Source organism: Schistocerca americana, chromosome 3 (assembly GCF_021461395.2).
Source record: "Schistocerca americana isolate TAMUIC-IGC-003095 chromosome 3, iqSchAmer2.1, whole genome shotgun sequence".
In the NCBI taxonomy this organism is placed as follows: domain Eukaryota; kingdom Metazoa; phylum Arthropoda; class Insecta; order Orthoptera; family Acrididae; genus Schistocerca; species Schistocerca americana.
In genome coordinates this window covers 525,152,912-525,173,294 of record NC_060121.1, presented here as the reverse complement: position 1 = coordinate 525,173,294, position 20,383 = coordinate 525,152,912, and the positions used below count along the sequence as shown (strand labels likewise).

The 20,383-nt window shown below is 38.3% G+C and overlaps 1 protein-coding gene across 2 annotated transcripts in view; it reads right to left on the bottom strand.

Moving 5' to 3' along the window:
* Positions 1-20,383, bottom strand: part of LOC124607308 (dynein axonemal assembly factor 11) — a 206,582-nt gene that overhangs the window by 133,500 nt on the left and 52,699 nt on the right. The window contains exon 3 of one of the 2 annotated variants that reach the window (XM_047139604.1): positions 15,112-15,279. The exons of the other annotated variant lie outside the window; for it this stretch is intronic. Within the exon in view, the coding sequence (XP_046995560.1) occupies positions 15,112-15,279 (168 nt within the window). The remainder of the gene's footprint in view (positions 1-15,111; positions 15,280-20,383) is intronic. 2 annotated transcript variants of the gene reach the window in all.

Genomic DNA, 20,383 nt, shown 5'->3' with positions numbered 1-20,383 from the left:
TCTCAAAAAGTACTGAAAAATAGCTTTGAAATTAGTTAGACCTGTAAGTAATCATAATTATAATTGAATTACATTTTATTCTTGTATCATGCAGACATGCATAATATCATTGTAACATAATTTGTAGATAAAGAAACAATTGGTTAGAGAATGTAGCCTACAACCAAAGGAATACTGATGTACTTCTCTCATGATCAACAGAACTTGTATATGTCTTCCAGTTTCATTTCTGTGGAAATCTTCTACAGAGAAAACAGTATATAATCTCTCAAATCCAGTCCTGGAAGAATGAAATAGGTATTTTTGTGACATTGCCATAGCCTTTGTTTATTCGAACCATAGGTTTAGACTTGAGGAAAAAGAAAAGCTGCAGAGTGAAAATCTCATTCTGGAAACATCCCCCAGACTGTGGCTAAGCCATGTTTCCGCAATATCCTTTCTTTCAGGAATGCTAGTTCTGCAACGTTCGCAGGAGAGCTTCTGTAAAGTTTGGAAGGTATGAGACAAAATACTGGCAGAAGTAAAGCTGAGAGGATGGGGCGTGAATCATGCTTGGGTAGCTCAGATGGTAGAGCACTTGCCCGCGAAAGGCAAAGGTCCTGAGTTCGAGTCTTGGTCCGGCACACAGTTTTAATCTGCCAGGAAGTTTCATATCGACACACACTCCACTGCAGAGTGAAAATCTCATTCTGAAAAGCTTATGAGATTAATTGTGTCCCTCTTGCACAGCAGGAGTAATGACATGGGTCCTTTTCCTGACCTTTTAAAATATAGAAATTGTTGAGTTAAGGGAATTCTTTGTTTAGGATTTCACAGTCATAGAAATTAAATTTTAGTGCATTTATAGTTTTAGCTCTTTTACTGTATCTGCTCCTATAAGACAACAATGTTATAGTAAGGATATATGTCACAACAAACCGATCCACCAAATGTAAGTTACAGTTTACAAAAGTATCAGTGTGTATGTGCAATTATTTGTTCTATGTAACTTCTGTGTACACAAAACTATTAATTGAATATAATCCATCTGACAAGTAATTAGAATTTATGTCAATCATCTAGTAGCTGTGAAGTAATATAACCTTTATTTCTGTGGGAGTAAACAATTGCATCTATCATATAATCCATGATAATCAACACTTAAGATCAAATAAACTGCACTTACTAACTATGTCAAAGTAATCTTTTGTAAAAAAAAAAAAAAAAGTTGTAAATAAAGTTATCAACATGAAAAATTTTCTTTTTCTTTCATTAGTAATTCCCTGCTAAAATATTAATTACAAATATAAGTTAGGGAAATACTAATTTCACACTGTTGCTGGGTGAGGGGAGGTTGGTGACAAGGGGAGAAAAAATCCAATTTGTTAATGAATTGTGGAAAAATGTGTTAGAGTTCTGGGGAATACATTCCCCAGAGAACACATGTGCGTGACGTGGAGTTGTGGAGCAGTCATCTAAAAGGCACAGCATCACAACCTGGCACTGTCATCAGATAAAGAAGACTAATTGAAGTATGTAATAGGGCTGTATCCATTTTGGACTGACATGTTTATGACTGTATTCAGCTAAGCAGTTAAAATTCATATTTTCTAAGACAATAGGTTTAATTCTATGACATTCAAAACCTGTCATATTGTTGCAAAAACACATTGTATTTGTTCTCAGCAGTTTCTCCTTTCCTTTACGCAACAAAATGAGATGTAAGGAAGAATATTTTATATTTTATTTTCAATCTGTTTGCAGAGTGTGCATTTTTCTATTTAATTGCTGCATGAAAATGAGACAATTATTTATTCCGTGTTTTATCTTTAGCCAGGAGATGCAAACATTATTAACAGATGTAAAATACATATTCTAGGATCCGAGTTATGTTTCTTACACAGGTAAATTAATATTCATAGGGATCCCTTACAGTGGTGGTGTATCCCAAGCAAACTATAGAAGCTTGAACTTTAGAGCTTGGGTTAGAATCTTTCTAATTTATTAGAAAAGAGAGCCACCACACTGGCAACTAGGCCAGGATCTAATCTGAAGTAAAGTGGAATTTTCTGAGTTAGAAGGAGTGATTTTTAGCTGGAGAAGATTCTGTATTTTGAGATGGTGGTCAGAATACAACCTGCACCACAGATGTGGGACTGTAGCTCATCTTTCTGGGCTCCGAGATGGTGCTCCGAATACAACCTGCACCAGAGATGTGGGACCGCTGCTCACTTCCCACTGCCTCTCTGTGCCACTTGGTGATTCTGGTGAACTAAAACAAAGCTGCCTTCCCAAACAGGGGTCTGGTGATTGACTGCAAATCTACATCCGCATCTACATACATACTCCACAAGCCACCGCATGGTGTGTGGTGAAAGTACCCTGTACCATACTAGTTATTTCCTTTCCTGTTTCACTTGCAAATAGGGTGAAGGAAAAGAAGGCTGTCTATATGCCTCCACATGTTTCCCATAAAGAACATTGCCTTCCCTTCAGTGATTCTCATTTGAGTTTGCGAAGCATTTGCATCTCCATAACACTCATGTGTTGATCAAAAAACCCGACCTAGTGCAGATCCTGAATGCTCAAGCAGTACTCAAGAATGGGTCATACTAGTGTCCTATATGTGGTCTTCTTTACAGATGAACTACATTTTCCTAAAATTCATTCAATAAATTGAAGCTGACCATTCACCTTCCCTCCTACAATCATTACATTCTTGTTACAGTTCATATCAATTTGCAACGTTACACCTAGATATTTAATCAATGTGCCTCTGTCAAACACCACACTACTAAAGCTGTATTCAAGCTTCATGGGATTGTTTTTCCTACTCATCTGCATTAACTTTCATTTTTCTACATTTAGAGCTACATGCCATTCATCACAACTAAAATTTTGTCTAAGTCATCTTGTGTCCTCCTACAGTCACACAGTGATGACACTTTCCTGTACACCACTGCATCATCAGCAAACAGCCAAGGACTGCCGTTCACCCTGTCTGCCAGATCATTTTTGTGTGTAGAAAATAACAGCAGTCCTATTCCACTTCTCTGGGGCACTCCTGACAACACTCTTGTCTCTGATGAAGGCACACCATTGAGAACAATGTACTGGCTTTGTTACTTAAGAAGTGTTTGAGCCACTCATTTATGTGGGAAGCTTTTCGGTATGCTCATACCTTTGTTAGCAGTCTGCAGTGTGGCACCATGTTAAACGCTTTTTGGAAATCTAGGAATATGGAATCTGCCAGGTACTTCGAGGAAGGTACTGGTGGTACAACCTTTACTTGTTCAAAGCTGGCTGTGAACTAGTTGGCTGATTCACACTGGCTCAGAAACACTAGAGTTTTCATGACACACGAACACTTGCCACAATCTGGTGGGCCTTTACTGATCAGGAAGGAGCACTATATTGCCTCTACTACTTATCAAGGCGAGTCTCTGACAACTTCTTGCATACAGTGATACAGCAGACTGTGGACTACGCTTTCAGTCACACACAGCTTATCTGATGCCTTGGCAATTTTGCAACTACAGCACATAGTTTGAGGATCTGCATCTAGAGGGTCTCTGGTGGTAGTGTTCATGCTCCTGATCAAAGTGCTATGGCTGCACTGTAGTGGCATATCAGAGCCTAATAAGTTCTGATACATTGATTTAAAAGTAGCCAGTACGTGACACAGAAAAAGTAGAAGGGTCAGAAGTAAAGATGTCTGATTATTCAGTATTATCAGAATGAAAGTGACAGTGATTAATTGGAAGAAGACAAAACATCAACAAAAAATAAAAAGGATGATTCTAGTAGGAGTTGGGAGATGAAAAAGTTCCAAGTTAAGTCCAGAAAATGTTCAGTGTGATGAGGTCTAGCTCTAATATACTGGATCAATTAGAGGTAAATTATTTGCTCAATCTGAGTCTAAAAGTAGAGAAATAAGATTTAATCATAGAGAGCTAAAGTCTGAAACTAATCAATTTTGTAGTAATCTTGAAAAAACTAGCCACGAAGTAATAACTTCATGACATGAAAACTTTATTACTTTTTAGGGTAAAGTTGCTGCAAATTTAGCAGTAGCACATAAGAAAATGGATAGTTTACACATTAAACCTAAAACCTTAGTGTCTGAAATAGTAATGTAACAAGATTAAGCTATTTGTTCAATTAGGGGAGAATTTATGAGTTAAAAGGCTCTTGTGAGACTACAATCAAAAATCAAAGTATACCTGAGAACATATCTAATAATTTAAGTCAAGTAAAATCTCAGGTGACTGAACAAGTTGAAACAGTGGGAAAATTGTGAGTTAGAAACAGAAATTCTGTTTAGAGAATCATCTATGTACAATCAAAGACATGAAATCTGTACTAAATGAAAGAATAAACATTGTGGAGAGTAATATAGCTATTTTAGGTAATGTTATGTCCCAACCCAAACACCAACTACACAATTAAATGAAGTAAAAGATCAAGGGTTGAATGGAACTACTGTGGTTAAAGAAGTTTTGACAGAACGAGATGAATTAAAGTTACATAATTTTACTCATATGATCCAGTCTGTGATTTACATCTAGTTATATTTATAAAATCGTTTCAGAGTGTATTCCCTAAATGATGGCCAGAAGAAAGGAAAATCGGAGTTGTCGGTTATACAAAAAGCGATGCTGCTTAGTGTGGATTCATATCCCAATGGGGAATCATGTCCCAAGATGAACATCAATTAGCCATTGAAAATCGATTCTGGTCAGAAGGAGCTCAGAGTAAATTAAGTTTAGAAATTCTGACTCTAATAAATATACTACAATGAATGATAGTCTTGGACCTTATTTTGAAAAATATTTGAATCTGAAAGAATACCTGGATGATTCATTAAGCTATGAATATGTTGTACGTAAGTGTATGTCAGTTGCGTTTCTCAGTGAGAGAAAAGGGAATAGGCCAAGAATTTGTCAAGTACAAGATTTGCTGAACTACATAGATCACATAGATGTAGTAAATACTGTTGATTAAATGATGAGGGAGAAGCTTAAGGTGTATCTATTGCCTGGACCTGGGCAGAGTCTGTAATTCCTCATATGGAGGACATCAAGAAAAATTTCATATGTAATGTTCTTCAAAGCAACCAGTGATGTGATTAGAAAAGACATTTTTTATTTGATTGAGCACTATTTATTAATATTTTATGCACTATTTTATTAAGTAAAGTGTACACCCTCAGACAGTCATCCACATTAGCACACCATTTCCAGGATGCAGGGAAACCCGTCTGGCAGTTTAACAATGAGTGCCACTGTGCCGGGCAGCCCATATGTAGGTTTAAGCAGTTTCCCAAATCTGAATGGGTGGATACTGGGCTGGCACCCATGTCTCACCTCAGTCATATGATTAATAAAAAGTGTTGGTGGCAGAAAGGGGATCTGACCACCCTCTACCACAAATATTGCCAAACTGAGATTAACATGCGAATCCTTTGAAGGTAAAAGATAAGGTCAAGAGAAAGAAGAAGATTAAGTAAAGTGAACTAGCTCTTGATTGTTCATTTGTTTACTTTATAAAAAGAATAATTTTAAAATTTTTTATCATATTTTAAGTAATGTTAGTAAAGTTCAGTTAGTTTGACTGCAGTTGCCACTAAGCCTATTCCAGTATTACTGCTGTGAGACATGGCAGTGTGCTTTCATAACACTGTGCATGCCCAAGCTGATAATTAACAGATTATATCACTAAGAATAATAATTTGGAAATATAATCAGTTGGAAAACCTGTGAAATGACGCAGGATTTTATTACAATAAGAATGGTAAAACCAGCATGATGACTGGAATATGTAGAGTGGAGATACTGAAGTTTTAAATAAAAGAGCCAATCAAAATTCAGCCATAGGTAGCTGGAGTGTGCATAGGTCAGATGGTTGCATCAGAGGCAGATGCAGCTGGTGGCCCCCAATATAACTAGTCATCAAGACAAGCACAGGCAGCAAGGCCTGGAAAAGGTAAGAGCAGATGCATGGATACAGAGAAGTGACCGTAGATATCCCTTCAATCTGGTCCTTGTGGAAGAGTCCATTAGCTGACCCAGCCAGAAGTAAAAATAATCCACCATACATTTTATTGTGGTGGATGGGACAGAAGTCACCACAGTTATAAAAACATTGTTTAGAGTTTGACTCCATGTACATAAATAAGAGAAAAGAACGTAACTGCAGGAAGAGGTAATATTTGGCATGCAAACTACGGTGTCTGACACCACTGCCACAAATTATCTGAGCAGTGGGGAGAGACGCCATTGTTGGAAGAGATGCAGCTCAGTAGTTGAATAGGACAGTCACATGGTAACTGAAACTCTGTCTTAGTGCCATAATATGCTTTGTTTGAGCACATACTATGCTAGTAATGTCATCTATGTAAAATCATACATGCAGTCAATGTGAATAATGTGTTTGAAGTATATTTCTGCTGGTGCAAACTGCTGAGGCTTAGACATGAATAGTTCATGTACTAAGCTTAAGACATGTGAAAAACAGCACTCCTGTGTGTGAAGGTAGGTGAGCACAGTATACCGGTGAGCTGTTCTCTACTCAAGTTGTTGTTTTGTTGTTGACCATGGCACTTTGGTCACAACTTGCAATTTGTGACATGTGTTGACTTGGTGAATGTAAAATAGTTGTTTATAGCCTTCCTAACTAACCCGGCGAGGTGTGGAAAGTCCTGTGCGGCAAAGAGCATTAATGGTATCTTACAATCACAGATTTCCTGGGTTGTGGTATTTGCTAAACATAAACTCATAAATGAGTGAAGTTTCTTGTGAGAGCTTTGTACCAATGGTAATGGCACATACGCATTTGAGCAAGCTCTGTGAATTCTGATAGGAGCCATCTTTGAATTTGTGTTGGCTAAATGTACAACCACTTAATTTGAGGACACTGGGTCTCCGCAATATAGTTCAGTTCTACCAGAACTAGTTTCTGTTTATAGGTACTTGTATTCAAGATCTCCAAATATGGTTATGTTGAAAGATTCATTGGGGTGCATTCACAAATTTGAGCGTATTGTACTGTTAACTAGAGGCAAGGTCCGGTGAGTTTCACAGGTTGGAGCAATGCGGCTGGCCATCAATGACGCAGTACTGGTTAGGTGGCAGCAGTGGAGTTTGGGCGATTTCAAATAGACAAGGATGTCATCAAGGTATGTGAAACACTACGATAAGTTTCATAAGATGTATTCATGCAATCAATTTTACTATAACTGAGCCTACCAAGATGTGGCTAAATTCCTGCAGGTGCGATACGGTATATCGGTCCGGCACCATTTGTGCATTTAAGGCACGATAGTCTCCAAATGGGCACCACAAATTATCTTTCTTTGGCACTAAGAACAGGGCAGACAACCATGATGGTCAAACAATGGCTTGTTGCAACATGGCCTCGAAGTCAGCCTTTGCTACAGTGAGTCACTCGGACACAAGTCAACGTGGAAGCCACGAAATGGATAACCCACATGTAATCACGATGTGATGGACTGTCGAATGCTTGATATCCCTCAATGCATCAAGTAGGCAAGTGAGCTCTGGAAACTTGCCCAGTATGTCTGTATACAGTCTTGGGAAATTCACTGGTTTAGCACTGAAGAAGGCAGCCCGCTAACGTTGTCCTGCTATTTCCAAATTTGTTGTTGAATCGATCAGCAGGGTGTTCATAATGTTGGCTAAAGAGTTGTAGTGGCCAACAAAATCTGCGCCCAGGATTGGTTTGTTGACATCAGTCACAGTAAATGTCCACCTGAATGCGTGGCGCAGTCCAAGGTCCAAATTTCAGTGATGAGTACTGTATGTTTTTATTGCTGAATTGTTTGCCGCCATGAGAGACAGCACCTCGACCTTCTAGCAGTCTCTTAGTGTTGATTGGGGGAAAATAGACAGATTGGAATCTGTGTTAACAAAGTACTTCAAGCTGCCAGCCCATCCGTTTATGAAGAGACGTTTGGATATTGCACTGCAGCTGGGTGCATCTAGGGCTGGTTGCAGCAAGCAGGGAAGCTAACAATTTGTCAATTCATTACCTAAAGGGGAATGATACTGGTAAAACTCACTCAACTGCTGCTCTAAATGTCGTCAGCATACCACAAGAACATACGGTACTGCACTGCTAGTTACGTAAGTCAGAACGGCAGTATCAGGATCTGCTGTCACTACAGCACCTGCTGCCCTCTGTCTGTAAATGCACCAACCAGTCAATCTGCTTGCTGATTGCTGCCACCTGTGCAGCCAAGTCCTACACTAGGTGGTGCAGATCGATGTCTGTGCTGGTGGCTGCGAGATATGTGTTTCCATAGAGTCAAATTTGCTTGCATAGTTACAGCATTGTAGGCTACCATGGCAGTGGTATTGGGCACCACTGCCTGTGCTTCATGCACCTGATCAGCCAAATCTGCAATGGTGTCCAGGTGCAATGACCACTTGCACTTATGCTGGGAGGCTGCACATCCAGATAGCATGCAACAGTGAGTCTGGCACCATGTCAGGTTGTGCGAGGCTCCGCAGATGGTGCAGGAACTGAGATGGCCTCAAGTCACCACACTCCTCTTGGCACACCAACTGATGCACCCATTGTTCCTGTGATGGTGAAATTCATCAGATTAATTCCTCTTTTAATTGCCTATATGAAGACCATGTTGACAGGGCAGTGATTATGTCCTGCACTTTGTCCCTGTAGTCTTGATTTAGCTGGCTCATGATGCGTCCAAATTTGGTGAGGTCGCAGGTCATATTGCAACTCACTTGGTTGGAACACATGAATGGGTCACAGTGCCAAAAGAGTGGCAGCCTAACCAACATCTGTCCTGTGCCTGCCATTGCCCATGTAACATTGGGAGCTGTCAGGGTGACTGTGCCTTGTGCATGGAAGTTTTTGTCAACTGGTTCCAGATGGGCAGAGACCATGCATGCAGAGAGTGCCTGCTGCTTGGTCTCCAGTCTCTGGTAGCATGCTTGCAGCTCATCTATTGTCTTTTTTCTACTGTGTATTCTCTTATCATCTTGCTTCAGCGCCTAGTTGAAGATGGTTTGTCCATAAGCTCACTCTTCAAACGCAAGGACATAAGTGTTAAATCACTCATGGTTCCATGTCACTCACATCAATGAACGTTCGTCACCACATATTTAGCCTAGTGATCACTTCAAGGTCACCATTGAAGCAAGAACATGTGGGTATCCCTGCTTACATGGCAGTTGTTCAGTGAACCAACTTAGCTGTCGCACCAATGCACTTTGTTCAGGATGTAGGCTGTGTTGATAGTGTGGTAAATGGAATTGACAAGTACACTCGCCAGAAATATATATAACTGGCAAATGAGTAAATTAACAAGTGACAAAAATGAAATCAGATCACAATGTCCATTAACTGGGGATTGCAATAGTTGTGTTTGCATAGCAGTTCCACTCGAACACCGATCCCGGAGTGTGTACTCTCCTTGGCGATGAGCATGTTGCCCGACTGCACAAGAGCGGGAGAACACTGACATGTGCCCAGAACACAACAAATCTTTTTCCTGAGATCATGGGATGCTGTGTACTTCGTGGATGTGATGAAGTGAGGATGGAAATGAATGGAGAGTGCCAAACAAACTTCTGTACCTGTCTGTGTGGAGCTCGCATTAAGCTCAACCCAAGTGGTCTGTGGATTGAAGTTATGTACTGTACTTTACAGCAGCTCATTTTGCACTGCTATTGCTTTTTTCGCTGACCCACACCCATGCGCACCGAAAACTTCCAGAATTTTGCCTATTGGCAGGTATGCACGTCAACAGATATCTGATGCAGCTATCTTGGGCCAGCCGTAAGAGGCTCTCGTTCTTTCATGCATTTCTGCAGTATGGCTGCCACAAGCTGATGGCACAAACATCCTTTTTTCAAATTATCTAATAAGCTGTAGACAGTCACCTACTAAAAGCTCTATTAACATTGCATGGCCAAGCATGTAAGATGAATTTCTCATATCAACATTGTAAACTAAGTTCTATTCTGTATTCCTCTTTTTTTTACCTTACAGTTGTTTTGTGTGAAGATGATTGTAATAATTGAAATCAGTAGAGAATAAACATTAAAAAAATTATTCAGCTGATAGCACAAATATGCTTTTTTCAGAACGTATATGTCCCTCTAGAGCCCATTCATTCATAACAATGTAATTCATTTGCAGACCAACTTCAGAGAAGACTAACAAAAGTTCACTAACCAATAGCCAAAGTTCTTCTATATTATTTGCAAACAGAACAACATCATAATTAATTTCTTTCCCAGAACTTGGATTACCTGAGTCTCCCATATCAACTCAGACATTGATTTTCTAGAACTGCTGAAAATACTTTTGGAGATATTGAGTCGCCTCGTTTTACACCTCTTTGAATAGGAAATTCATTGGCTTCTTCACCAACTCTCACAAATGCAGTGAAGGTTTTGTACATTAATATAGCCATGTTCTGTTCTTTGTATTGTTTGAGCCACAAACAGAACTGGGTGACTGGTCGAATCAAATGCCCTTTCAACATCTGTAAAGGCAAGGTATTCATCTGTTCTACTAACTGTTTCACGTACAGAGAGAATATGGTTCATTGTATTAAATCCTTTGCTGAACCCAGTTTCACAGTGGGCTGAGCCAGGTCAAATGTAGTGCTCAACCTGATATGCAAAATTCTAGTAAAAACTTGGTACAGTAGGAGCATAAGGCTGACAGCGCAACAGTTCTTTAGATATTTAGCACTACCTTTTTTTTGTATTATGATTATTTTGGCTTTATTTCAATCTCTTGGTAAAGTCCAAATGTGAAAAAAACTTTGAAAATAATACAGCCAAATGCTTTGCCATAACATAATGACCAAGAGCTCAGTGATTTGATGACCTTTTGTGCCTTTCTAGAGAATGGGATCTATTATGATGTACACACATCAAAAAAAGTTTTGCATCACCCCAGTTCTCAGAAGTCCTGAAGATAGATATTGTAGTACAGACACAGTCCCTTTGACTGTTCAGAGATGTCACTAAACCCCCCCCCCCCCCTCCCCCAAAGATATAAACAGCCATGCATGTGCAGTGCATATTAGACAGAGGGGGTCTGACAGCTGATAAGTTCCAGTCACTCCACCATGAAGGAGGTACATGGCTTGTGTTGTCTGTAGTTCAACCATGCCTAGACAGTCAATACTGTGGTTTGATCATGTCCACATTGTTACTTTGTGACAGGAAAGGCTCTCCACAAGGGAAGTGTCCAGGTGTCTCGGAGTGAACCAAAGCGATGTTGTTCGGACATGGAGGACATACAGAGAGACAGGAACTGTCGATGACATGCCTCACTCAGGATGCCCATGGGGTACTACTGATGTGGATGACCACTACCTATGGATTGTGGCTTTTCATGCAGCCACAGGACATCATGTTATGACTCAAACTGTGCTTTGTATGCTGCATGATGCGCACCTTCACTCCCGACATCCATGACAAGGCCCATCTCTGCAACCATGACACCGTGCATTTGGTACAGATGGGCCCAACAACATGCCGAATGGACCATGCAGGATTGGCATCACATTCTCTTCATCAATGAGTGTCGCATTTGCCTTCAGCCAGATAATCATCGGATATGTGTTTGGAGGCAACCCAGTCGGGCTGAACGCCTTAGACACACGGTCCAGCGAATGCAGCAAGGTGAAGGTTCCCTGCTGATTTGGGGTGGCATTATGTGGGGCCAGCGTACATTGCTGGTGGTCATGAAAGGCACCAAAACAGCTGTACAATACGTGAATGCCGTCCTCCAACCGATAGTGCATTCACATCGGCAGCATATTGGTGAGGCATTCTTATTCGTGGACAACAAATTTGTGCCCTCATCATGCACATCTTGTGAATGACTTTCTTCAGGACAGCAACATTGCTCAATTAGAGTGGCCTGCATGTTCTCCAGATATTAACCCTATTGAACATGCCTGGGATAGATTGAAAGGGGCTGTTTATGGATGACGTGACCCACCAACCACTCTGAGGGATCTACGCTGGATCGCTGTTGAGAAGTGGGACAATCTGGACCAACAGTGCCTTGATAAACTTGTGGATAATATGCCACAACAAATACAGGCATGCATCGATGCAAGAGGACGTGCTACTGGGTATTAGAGGTACCGGTGTGTACAGGTATCTGCACCACAACCTTTGAAGGTCTCGCTGTATGGTGGTACAACATTCAATGTGTGGTTTTAATGAGCAATAAGAAGGGCAGAAATGGTGTTTATGTTGATCTCAATTCCAGTTTTCTGTACACCTTTCGGGGCTCTCAGAACTGAGGTAATGCAAAACTTTTTTTTTACATATGTATTATAGTAGGTTTTAAAAATGTAATGACCCATGAACAGTTATAGCACTAATCAACATATTGGGCTAAGAACTGGCCTTGGAGAGAATCTATTTATATATACTGTGGTCCTATTATCCTTTATCTTCTGTGCAAGAAAGAATCCCATCTTTCCTTGCACTAAGAAATTACCAGTTTATCGGCAATTACAATGACTTATGCTGTGAAGCAATATTTTTCCTGTTACAGAGCAATTCCAGTGTTGAGTGATGTATGAAATTTGCTGAACTAGGTGTCCACCAAAAATGTTAATTACAGTAGCTGAAACACTGGCGGAAACATATCATCATCTAAAAATTTTCCACTGTGAGAGACATGCTATAATTTAATGATTTCAATGCACTAATGTGTATTAGTTTAAGATTATTATCCTAAATTCATATGTGTGTCCATCCAATGGCAAGTTACGGATGAAGATTTTTTGGAATATAATCTAATGCTATTTTTTGCAGTGCATTTTGAAGACTCAGGTTATTAACTAACAAAATCTGGTGAAAGTTGATATAGTTTCCTACTAGGATATAATAATAATAAATTGTACAAGTGTGCACAAAAGGATTTTGTACTGCTTTTAATTTACTAAATGCTATGGTTGGGTTTACCTACGGTTTTTAAAGGTTAGGTTAGTTTAACTTAGTATGTATATCCAAGCTCATGTCTTACCCTGACATATCTAAAGGATTCAAGATTAGACTAGACGTGTAACTGACTAATCAGTCCTCTTTTTGATTATTCCAAATATCTAATGGAATGCCTGAGTAGCTTCCATACGAAATATTCTAACGTCTTGTCACAAAAAAAAGGAACTACATTTTTAATTTTTTTTTAAATGAATAATTACTGGAATGATATACATAAGATGGACATATACTAGGTCAAAAGCTAGTAGACTCTGTTGTTATAATAAGTAAAAGATCATGACAGGTTGGACATGACAAATGCCACAAAATAAGATGCAGCTAATTTGGTACTCTTTAAGCATCAGAGACGAAGCTAGGATCATAATAAATGAATATATAATTTAAATAAATATAATATTAAAGAAGTTGGTACTAACATAAAGAGATATTGTGTCATTAACAGAAGTGATTCAACTAATTAACAATTGATTATTTGACTTGAAAAAAATAAAAATGAGAATAATGATAAATAATAACACAAAAACGTACATACTTCACTGATGTGTAACTTCCACTAGTAGCTTTTAAGAAGCAAAATGTAATTATGTGAATTTTTTAAGTAGAAGGATAATTAATTACAGAAAAAGACATACTAATATAAAATATATTTACTGTATGCCATACACAAGTGTAAAAGAAGATTCTTACAAAAATGCTTAAGGTTTGAATTAGATTATTTAGGAGTTAATAACACACTTACTCATTTAATCTTATATTAAAAGTCAAGTCTTTCAAATAATTTGCAGATACAAATTTGTATACATATGATACTTTGTGATTGTGCACATATTTATTTTATGCTGTATTATTATTTGTTTGTAATACTGGCAACGATCGGACTTTATGTCACAACAAGCGCAGCACGGAATTTCAAACACCACATGGACTGCTTAAGAAGAGCCTCTCAGTAGCTGATGTTAAGACTCATCAATGAACAACATCCATCAACATTGAATTTATGGAGAATTTTAGTCTTAATGATACCTCCACACCGGAAGCATACCTCCGCACTGAAATCATATCTGTACATGTTCATGTAATAAATGTTCATTGTTATATAAACTGGCTGAAGAGCATTTCAAAAATTTAGGAGAATAATTACTCTATACAGAAACTAGTTCTACATCAAGACATTTTTTTAGTATTTTGCCGCCCAGAACCATCTTAATATCTAACAGCAAGCATCAAAAGTTACTTAATGTGAAATAACCATATGAAACTAAAATAGTTGCAGAAAAAACATGTGCCAGACTGGGAGTCAGTGAAAGAATCCTCAGAAATGTACTACACCCACACAGGAGACAGCTTGAAAAACCTTTGTTTTGCTGATTTCTGAGTATTCTTCATCAGTCTGTTAGATCTACCATGCAGGTTTGGTATACAAGATAGACAATATCCAAAGTATAGTAGCAGGTTTTATCATTGGTTCATTTACTAAATGTAAGTATCATGGATACACTCATCAAACTCCAATGACAGATACTACAAGAGAGACACTGTGTATCACGAAGAGGTTTACTGCTAATATCCTGATGGTATGTGTTCCAAAGGCAGTCAAGCAATGTATTAACTTCCTCCCACATGTACTCATATAATGACCACGACAATAAAATCAGAGAAAATCAAGCTCCTATGGAGGATTACTAACAGTCATTCTTACCATGCATTAGTGTTAACTAGCAGTAATTAGTTTTTATGTTAAAAAGCCCATCAAATAATCTAAATATTTACAGGAAAAATGGAAAAAAGACTGTTAAATGAGATACCCTCTGCTACACAACCTACAGGGGCATGTGGAGCATAGACGTAAATGTGGGTATCGTTGATAATCTATTCCAACAAGCTGTCCCAGTATTTCCCTAAGCAATGTGGATAAAACATTTAGAACTTAAACCTTATTGACCAGACTGGTATTTAAAACCCATTACAGCTTTATGTGCAAACTGAACATTACTTAACACCTTCCTAGATCCACAATAAATGATATATTTTGAAAATGAGAGGGGAACATATATCTTCTTGCATAAAAAATTTTGTATACAAATATTTACATACTACATACCAATTCGAGCAATTAAGTTTGACTGCAGAAGAAGTATCTGAAGATTTCGGCACCAATTCTGAATGTGTTCAATCTTCTCAATGTCTTCTTGATGTAGGCTTATCTCTTCTAAAGTGGATATTTCCCCTTCATTGTGTTCTGATCTTTTGCGAATTAGTTCTTCTGTAACTGCTTATAAACATTCACTACATTTAACTACTAGAAACATTAAATGCTTCTCTCATTAAATTTTTAATTGACTACAAGAGTTAGATCTTTGAAAAATAATGAGTTACACATATGTGCTCACTATATTCCAAATGATAAAACATGCTACAGCAGATGATGAAATTTTTGCAAATGAAATAAATTACATAAGTGGCTCTCAAGCTTGATATACAAGGTCTGTTCAAAAAATTCCAGGGCTTTATCCACAAAATTTTTCTACGCTTACCTTTTACTTTCATGGTGTCATTCAAAATACTCTTCTCCACAGTTGATACACCACTCCCAATGCCTTTTCCACTAACAGAAATAGTCTTAGTATGCCTCTTGCTAGATCGCTTGAAGTAACATCTGCGAATTTCCTTTTATCTTGTCTATTGTAGCAAATCTACATCCTTTTAACAGGGTTTCCGACTCAGGAAATAAAAAAAAAGTCCACAGGCAGTAAGTCTGGAGAGTACAGAGCATGAGGCAGCACAGTGATTTCCTTTTTTGTGCAATAGTCATGCATCAAGAGGGATGAATGTTTAGGTACATTAACGTAATGCAAGAGCCATGAGTTGTCACACCACATTTAAGACTGTTTCCTTCTCACATTTTCTCACAGGCATTGCAACATGTCCTGATAGTACCATCGATTAACAGTTTGCCCCTGTGGCATGAATTCATGATGAACTAATACTTCAAAGTCGAAGAAAATTATCAGCATGGCTTTGACATTTGACCTGACTTGACAAGCTTTTTTTGGTCTTGGAAGAACTCTCCCAACCCATTGGGAAGGTTGAACCTTGGCCTCAACATCATAACCATAGATCCACGTCTCATCCCCAGTTATGATGTTCTTAAGGAACATCTCATTCTCATTTGCACAATACAAAAGCTCTTCACAGATTTGAGGTGAAGTTCTTCCTGGTCTTGACTCATGAGCTGTGGGGTGAAATTGGTGGCAACACGATGCATTTCAAGATGCTGTGTCAGGGTTTCATGACATGGTCCAACCGAAATGTTAAATTCTTCTGCACTCTCTCAGACAGTCAGTCTTCGATTGGTACGCACAATTTCCTTGACATTCCTGACATGATCGTCATTGGTAGACATTGAAGGGTGTCCTGAGTGAGGGTTATCTTTAACTTCCACCTGGCCATTTTTAAAGCATGTGAACCATTCGTAACATACAGTACAGCTTAAATACTCATCACCGTAGGCTTCCTGCATCATTTGATGCGTCTCTGAATGGTTTTTTTGAGTTTCATGCAAAACTTAATACAGACACGTTGCTCCTCTAACTCTGGCATCTCAAAATTTGCAAACTGTGCCAAATAAAGTTCTACTCAATACAGCACTGAACAAGAACTAACAGACATATAACAATGAAACTTTCAGCAGTTGCACATTAAACATGGGCGTGTGGCAGGGATGCCAACCACATTTCTCTCCAACACACCACTGTTGCAAAATTATGAATGTTCTGAAATTTTCTGAACAGATCTCGTATAAATAAGATGAGCATAGAATGAAATTTAATAAAAACCATGTTATGTAAGAATAATTTTCTTTCTGAAATCATGAAAAAGGTCTTGGTTCTAACAATATGCTCAACTGTATCTAATAACTAGCCCCCCAGGAAGAGAAACACATTGATTCAGAGTGCAAGACATTGCTCTACTTAGTGCATCCTTCACGCCAATTTCAGCTTCAGCTTTCATCAGAAATAGAATTTTGTAGAACATTGAGTGGCAGAAGTGAATAGCTTGGAAGGTTACAATAAGTTCAGATATAGTATAAAACTCAGAAATAATTGGAACTCATTTCAATTCTATTTCAATTCTATTTGGTTCAAACATCTGATATTAATTTTTTAAACACGCACTCAGGTAATAAGGTGTTGTAAGCCTCATAACATAAAAATGATGAGTAAATGGAGCTTTATAATACTGTGAAGTATCAGTGAAATGCCTGACACAATGACCAGTATTCATTATCAGGAAAGTGTCAAACAATACAAATCATTCCTACCTAATGAAATATGAAGCTGCTCTATTACTGATTATTTCAAACAATTTACAGAAGGCTCTAACTCTGTTATGACAAAAAAATAATTTTCTCTGTACAACACAGCAATAAATGTGCATTTTTGCACTTACTCTCACATTTACATATAAATTATGAAATTGAAAACAAAACTCAGTTCCAGATACATTATGGTACCTCCAAATTGAGACATAATACCTTTGTTAAGAATTTTTACTTCACACAACATACAAAGAAGAGACACAGCCATGCAACATGGTGTAAGTAATTATCATTAAGATTTTGTATGCATGAGAATGATGTTATGTAATTCTGCCACCACCAATGTTAGCAATGACAGAGAATTAGTCAATACCAGCCCCAAGCTATCCCACTTGTAATAATTCTTCTGCTGCCAGCACCCCCACATAAATGGCCAAGTTCTCATTAGTTTCTTTGTAATCTAACAGATTCTGGTGATGTCTTAAGTCAAAATGTGTGAAAGTGTGTGTTTTTTTTTTTTTTAATAAAAAGTAATAAACATGAAAAATATGTCATCTCAAACAAACTTCTCACCCTCTGCACCACCATTTTTTGTATATGTTCAATGTCTCCCGTTAGTCGTAATTGGTGTGGGTTCCTCACAATTAAGTAATATTTTAGGATGGATAATATGACAGTTTTGCAAGCAGTCTCTTTTTTAGGCTGTTTACATTTTCCCAGAATCCTACCCCTCAAAACATGTCAGCCATGTGCATTACCTACAACTACGGCCATCCACAGAAATTTATCCAAGTGAGGGAGGAGGATGAGGGACTTTAAAATTGAAATTTTCTGGATAATTGTTTGGATTAGTGTCATGCTTCAAGGAGTAAATTATACAGGAGAACAGAAACTTATTTTATCTAGACAATTTTTTATTAAATCTGTAAGTATAACTAATTTTAAGGTTAATGATGGTAATCTTTAACATGGAAAGTGACTTTCTCACATGACCACACACTGGGTTACATTTTTTCTAGTAGCACAGTGCATTTGGAAACTGAACTCCATCTCTAGAGGATATGTATACAATACCAGTGATAGAGAGAGGTGGGAGAAGGGCCAGGGCTCAGACTGCTCCATGGAGCCTGTACCTCCCACATTTATTGGATATTTTTTTAAAGTGTTGATGTAAGAAAGGCAGGTTCAATTTATAGAAGTTTCAACTTATGCTAAGAATGCCATCTCCTCTGTTTAGGAAGTAATGAGAAAGGGTAAAACAAGCACAGGTTTCATTCCTTTGTGAGTCAGTCTCAAGGCAACTAGAAACAATTTGGTATGTCAGTCAGGGGGTTGCACTGCTATTGGATAACATGTGTGATGTCACCTGGAATAGTGTTCTACCACAGGAGTTTAACACCAGCTTCATGAATTACATGTTGTTAAGTGCTGAAGCACATCATTAAGCATTAATTAAATTTAAGACTATAAGAAATAAACACTTGGAAACTGCAAATTGGAATATTAACAATATGAGGAAAAGATAGATTGCTACTCACCGTAAAGATGTAACATGTCCCACCCTCTTTGTGTGCTGTCCTCTGCCAACGCACCTGCCAGTCTTTCCCCTTCCCCTGTCCTCTCCTTTCATGTTTTTTGTTTTAGTTTTGTGTTCGGATGCCTTATTCTAATGAAGGTTCTTGTTCTTAAGTAGGGAGACACCACTTTGAGATGCATTATTGGAAACTTTAACATTACTGTAGAAATTACCTTTTGCAACAGTGCATCACACTTAGCCAAATGCCACCCATGAAAAATGCAAAATATCACTCTGAACTTCTTTACTTTATTGAATCAGTAAGTTGAGGGAGAAGTGAGCCCACTACTGGAGATTGCAGAGATCCAATCATTACTGGTGATATAATTTGAATCCAGAAGAAGTTTTTCTGTGTGCCAGTGTGCTTGCATTTCAGTGCTACATAACCTGCAAGATATTTAAATGCAGCTTGGGATTCACAGTCATCACTGGTTGCTAGTTCTTGTTAGCTGAAATTACAACAATCCAAATCAGCAGCCATATTTCCAGTTATGCTAATACACAATTCTGTTGTGATGAGTTTTATGAAGTCCTGTTCTGATTCTTAAGTTGGAGAAATGTGACAGCACCAGACTAGTAATCTCAATAACAGACAGGGGTTGTCTTCTTTATTTCCCATCAGTATTAGAAGCTGCTTCAAAAGGTGTTGGGTTGTTGTAAAATGTGCCTAGACCACAAATTTTAGAAAAAAAGTTCTCCAAACAATCTGGCTTTAGCCTGAAAGTCAAGATACATGGAACTCCCATATTCTGTACATCACTGTAAAGTCCAAAGAGAGAGTTTGCTGAAACTATGAAACCCTTCTGGAATGACAACAGGCACTGCATGTTAGAACAAATCTTGAGGAGCCTTTTTAGTGTGTTCTCTTGTCTTTGAAAATTAAGGCCTCAGCCACTTTGAAGAGGCATCTAGTCATCCTTAGGAATCCTTGAGTTTAAAGCAACAAAGTTGTCATTGGTCAGTTCAATTAAATTTCCTTTCTTTCTTTGTTTAGCACACATTTAAGAGCTTGGGCACAATGATGTGAAATAGTTGTGCTGCCAAGCTCATCATATTACTTCTGCATGAACCTCCCTAATGTGATGTGCGGTCCTTAAATCCATGCTCTGTATTGCTAACAGATTTTCAAAAAGCTTCTCGTTCAAGACTGTGATGTTGGGCAGAATTACTCCAGAATTACACCAGAAGCGGTCACATAAATTAAAGGCACTAGGAGTAAGGGGAGTGGTTCTCAAATGGTTTAGTTCATATCTAGAAAACAGAGTACAGTCAGTAGAGATCACACATGTCTCCAGTGGATCAAAGTACTTTGAGATACATATATCTGATCCACAATATATCAATATTGGGGTCCCTCAAGGAAGAGTACTAGGCCCTGTATTATTTCTGGTGTATATAAATGATTTCCCGCAACATATCAGCCATGGAGAGAAGATATTGTTTGCAGATGACAGCAACAAAGTAATCACCAGTATGACA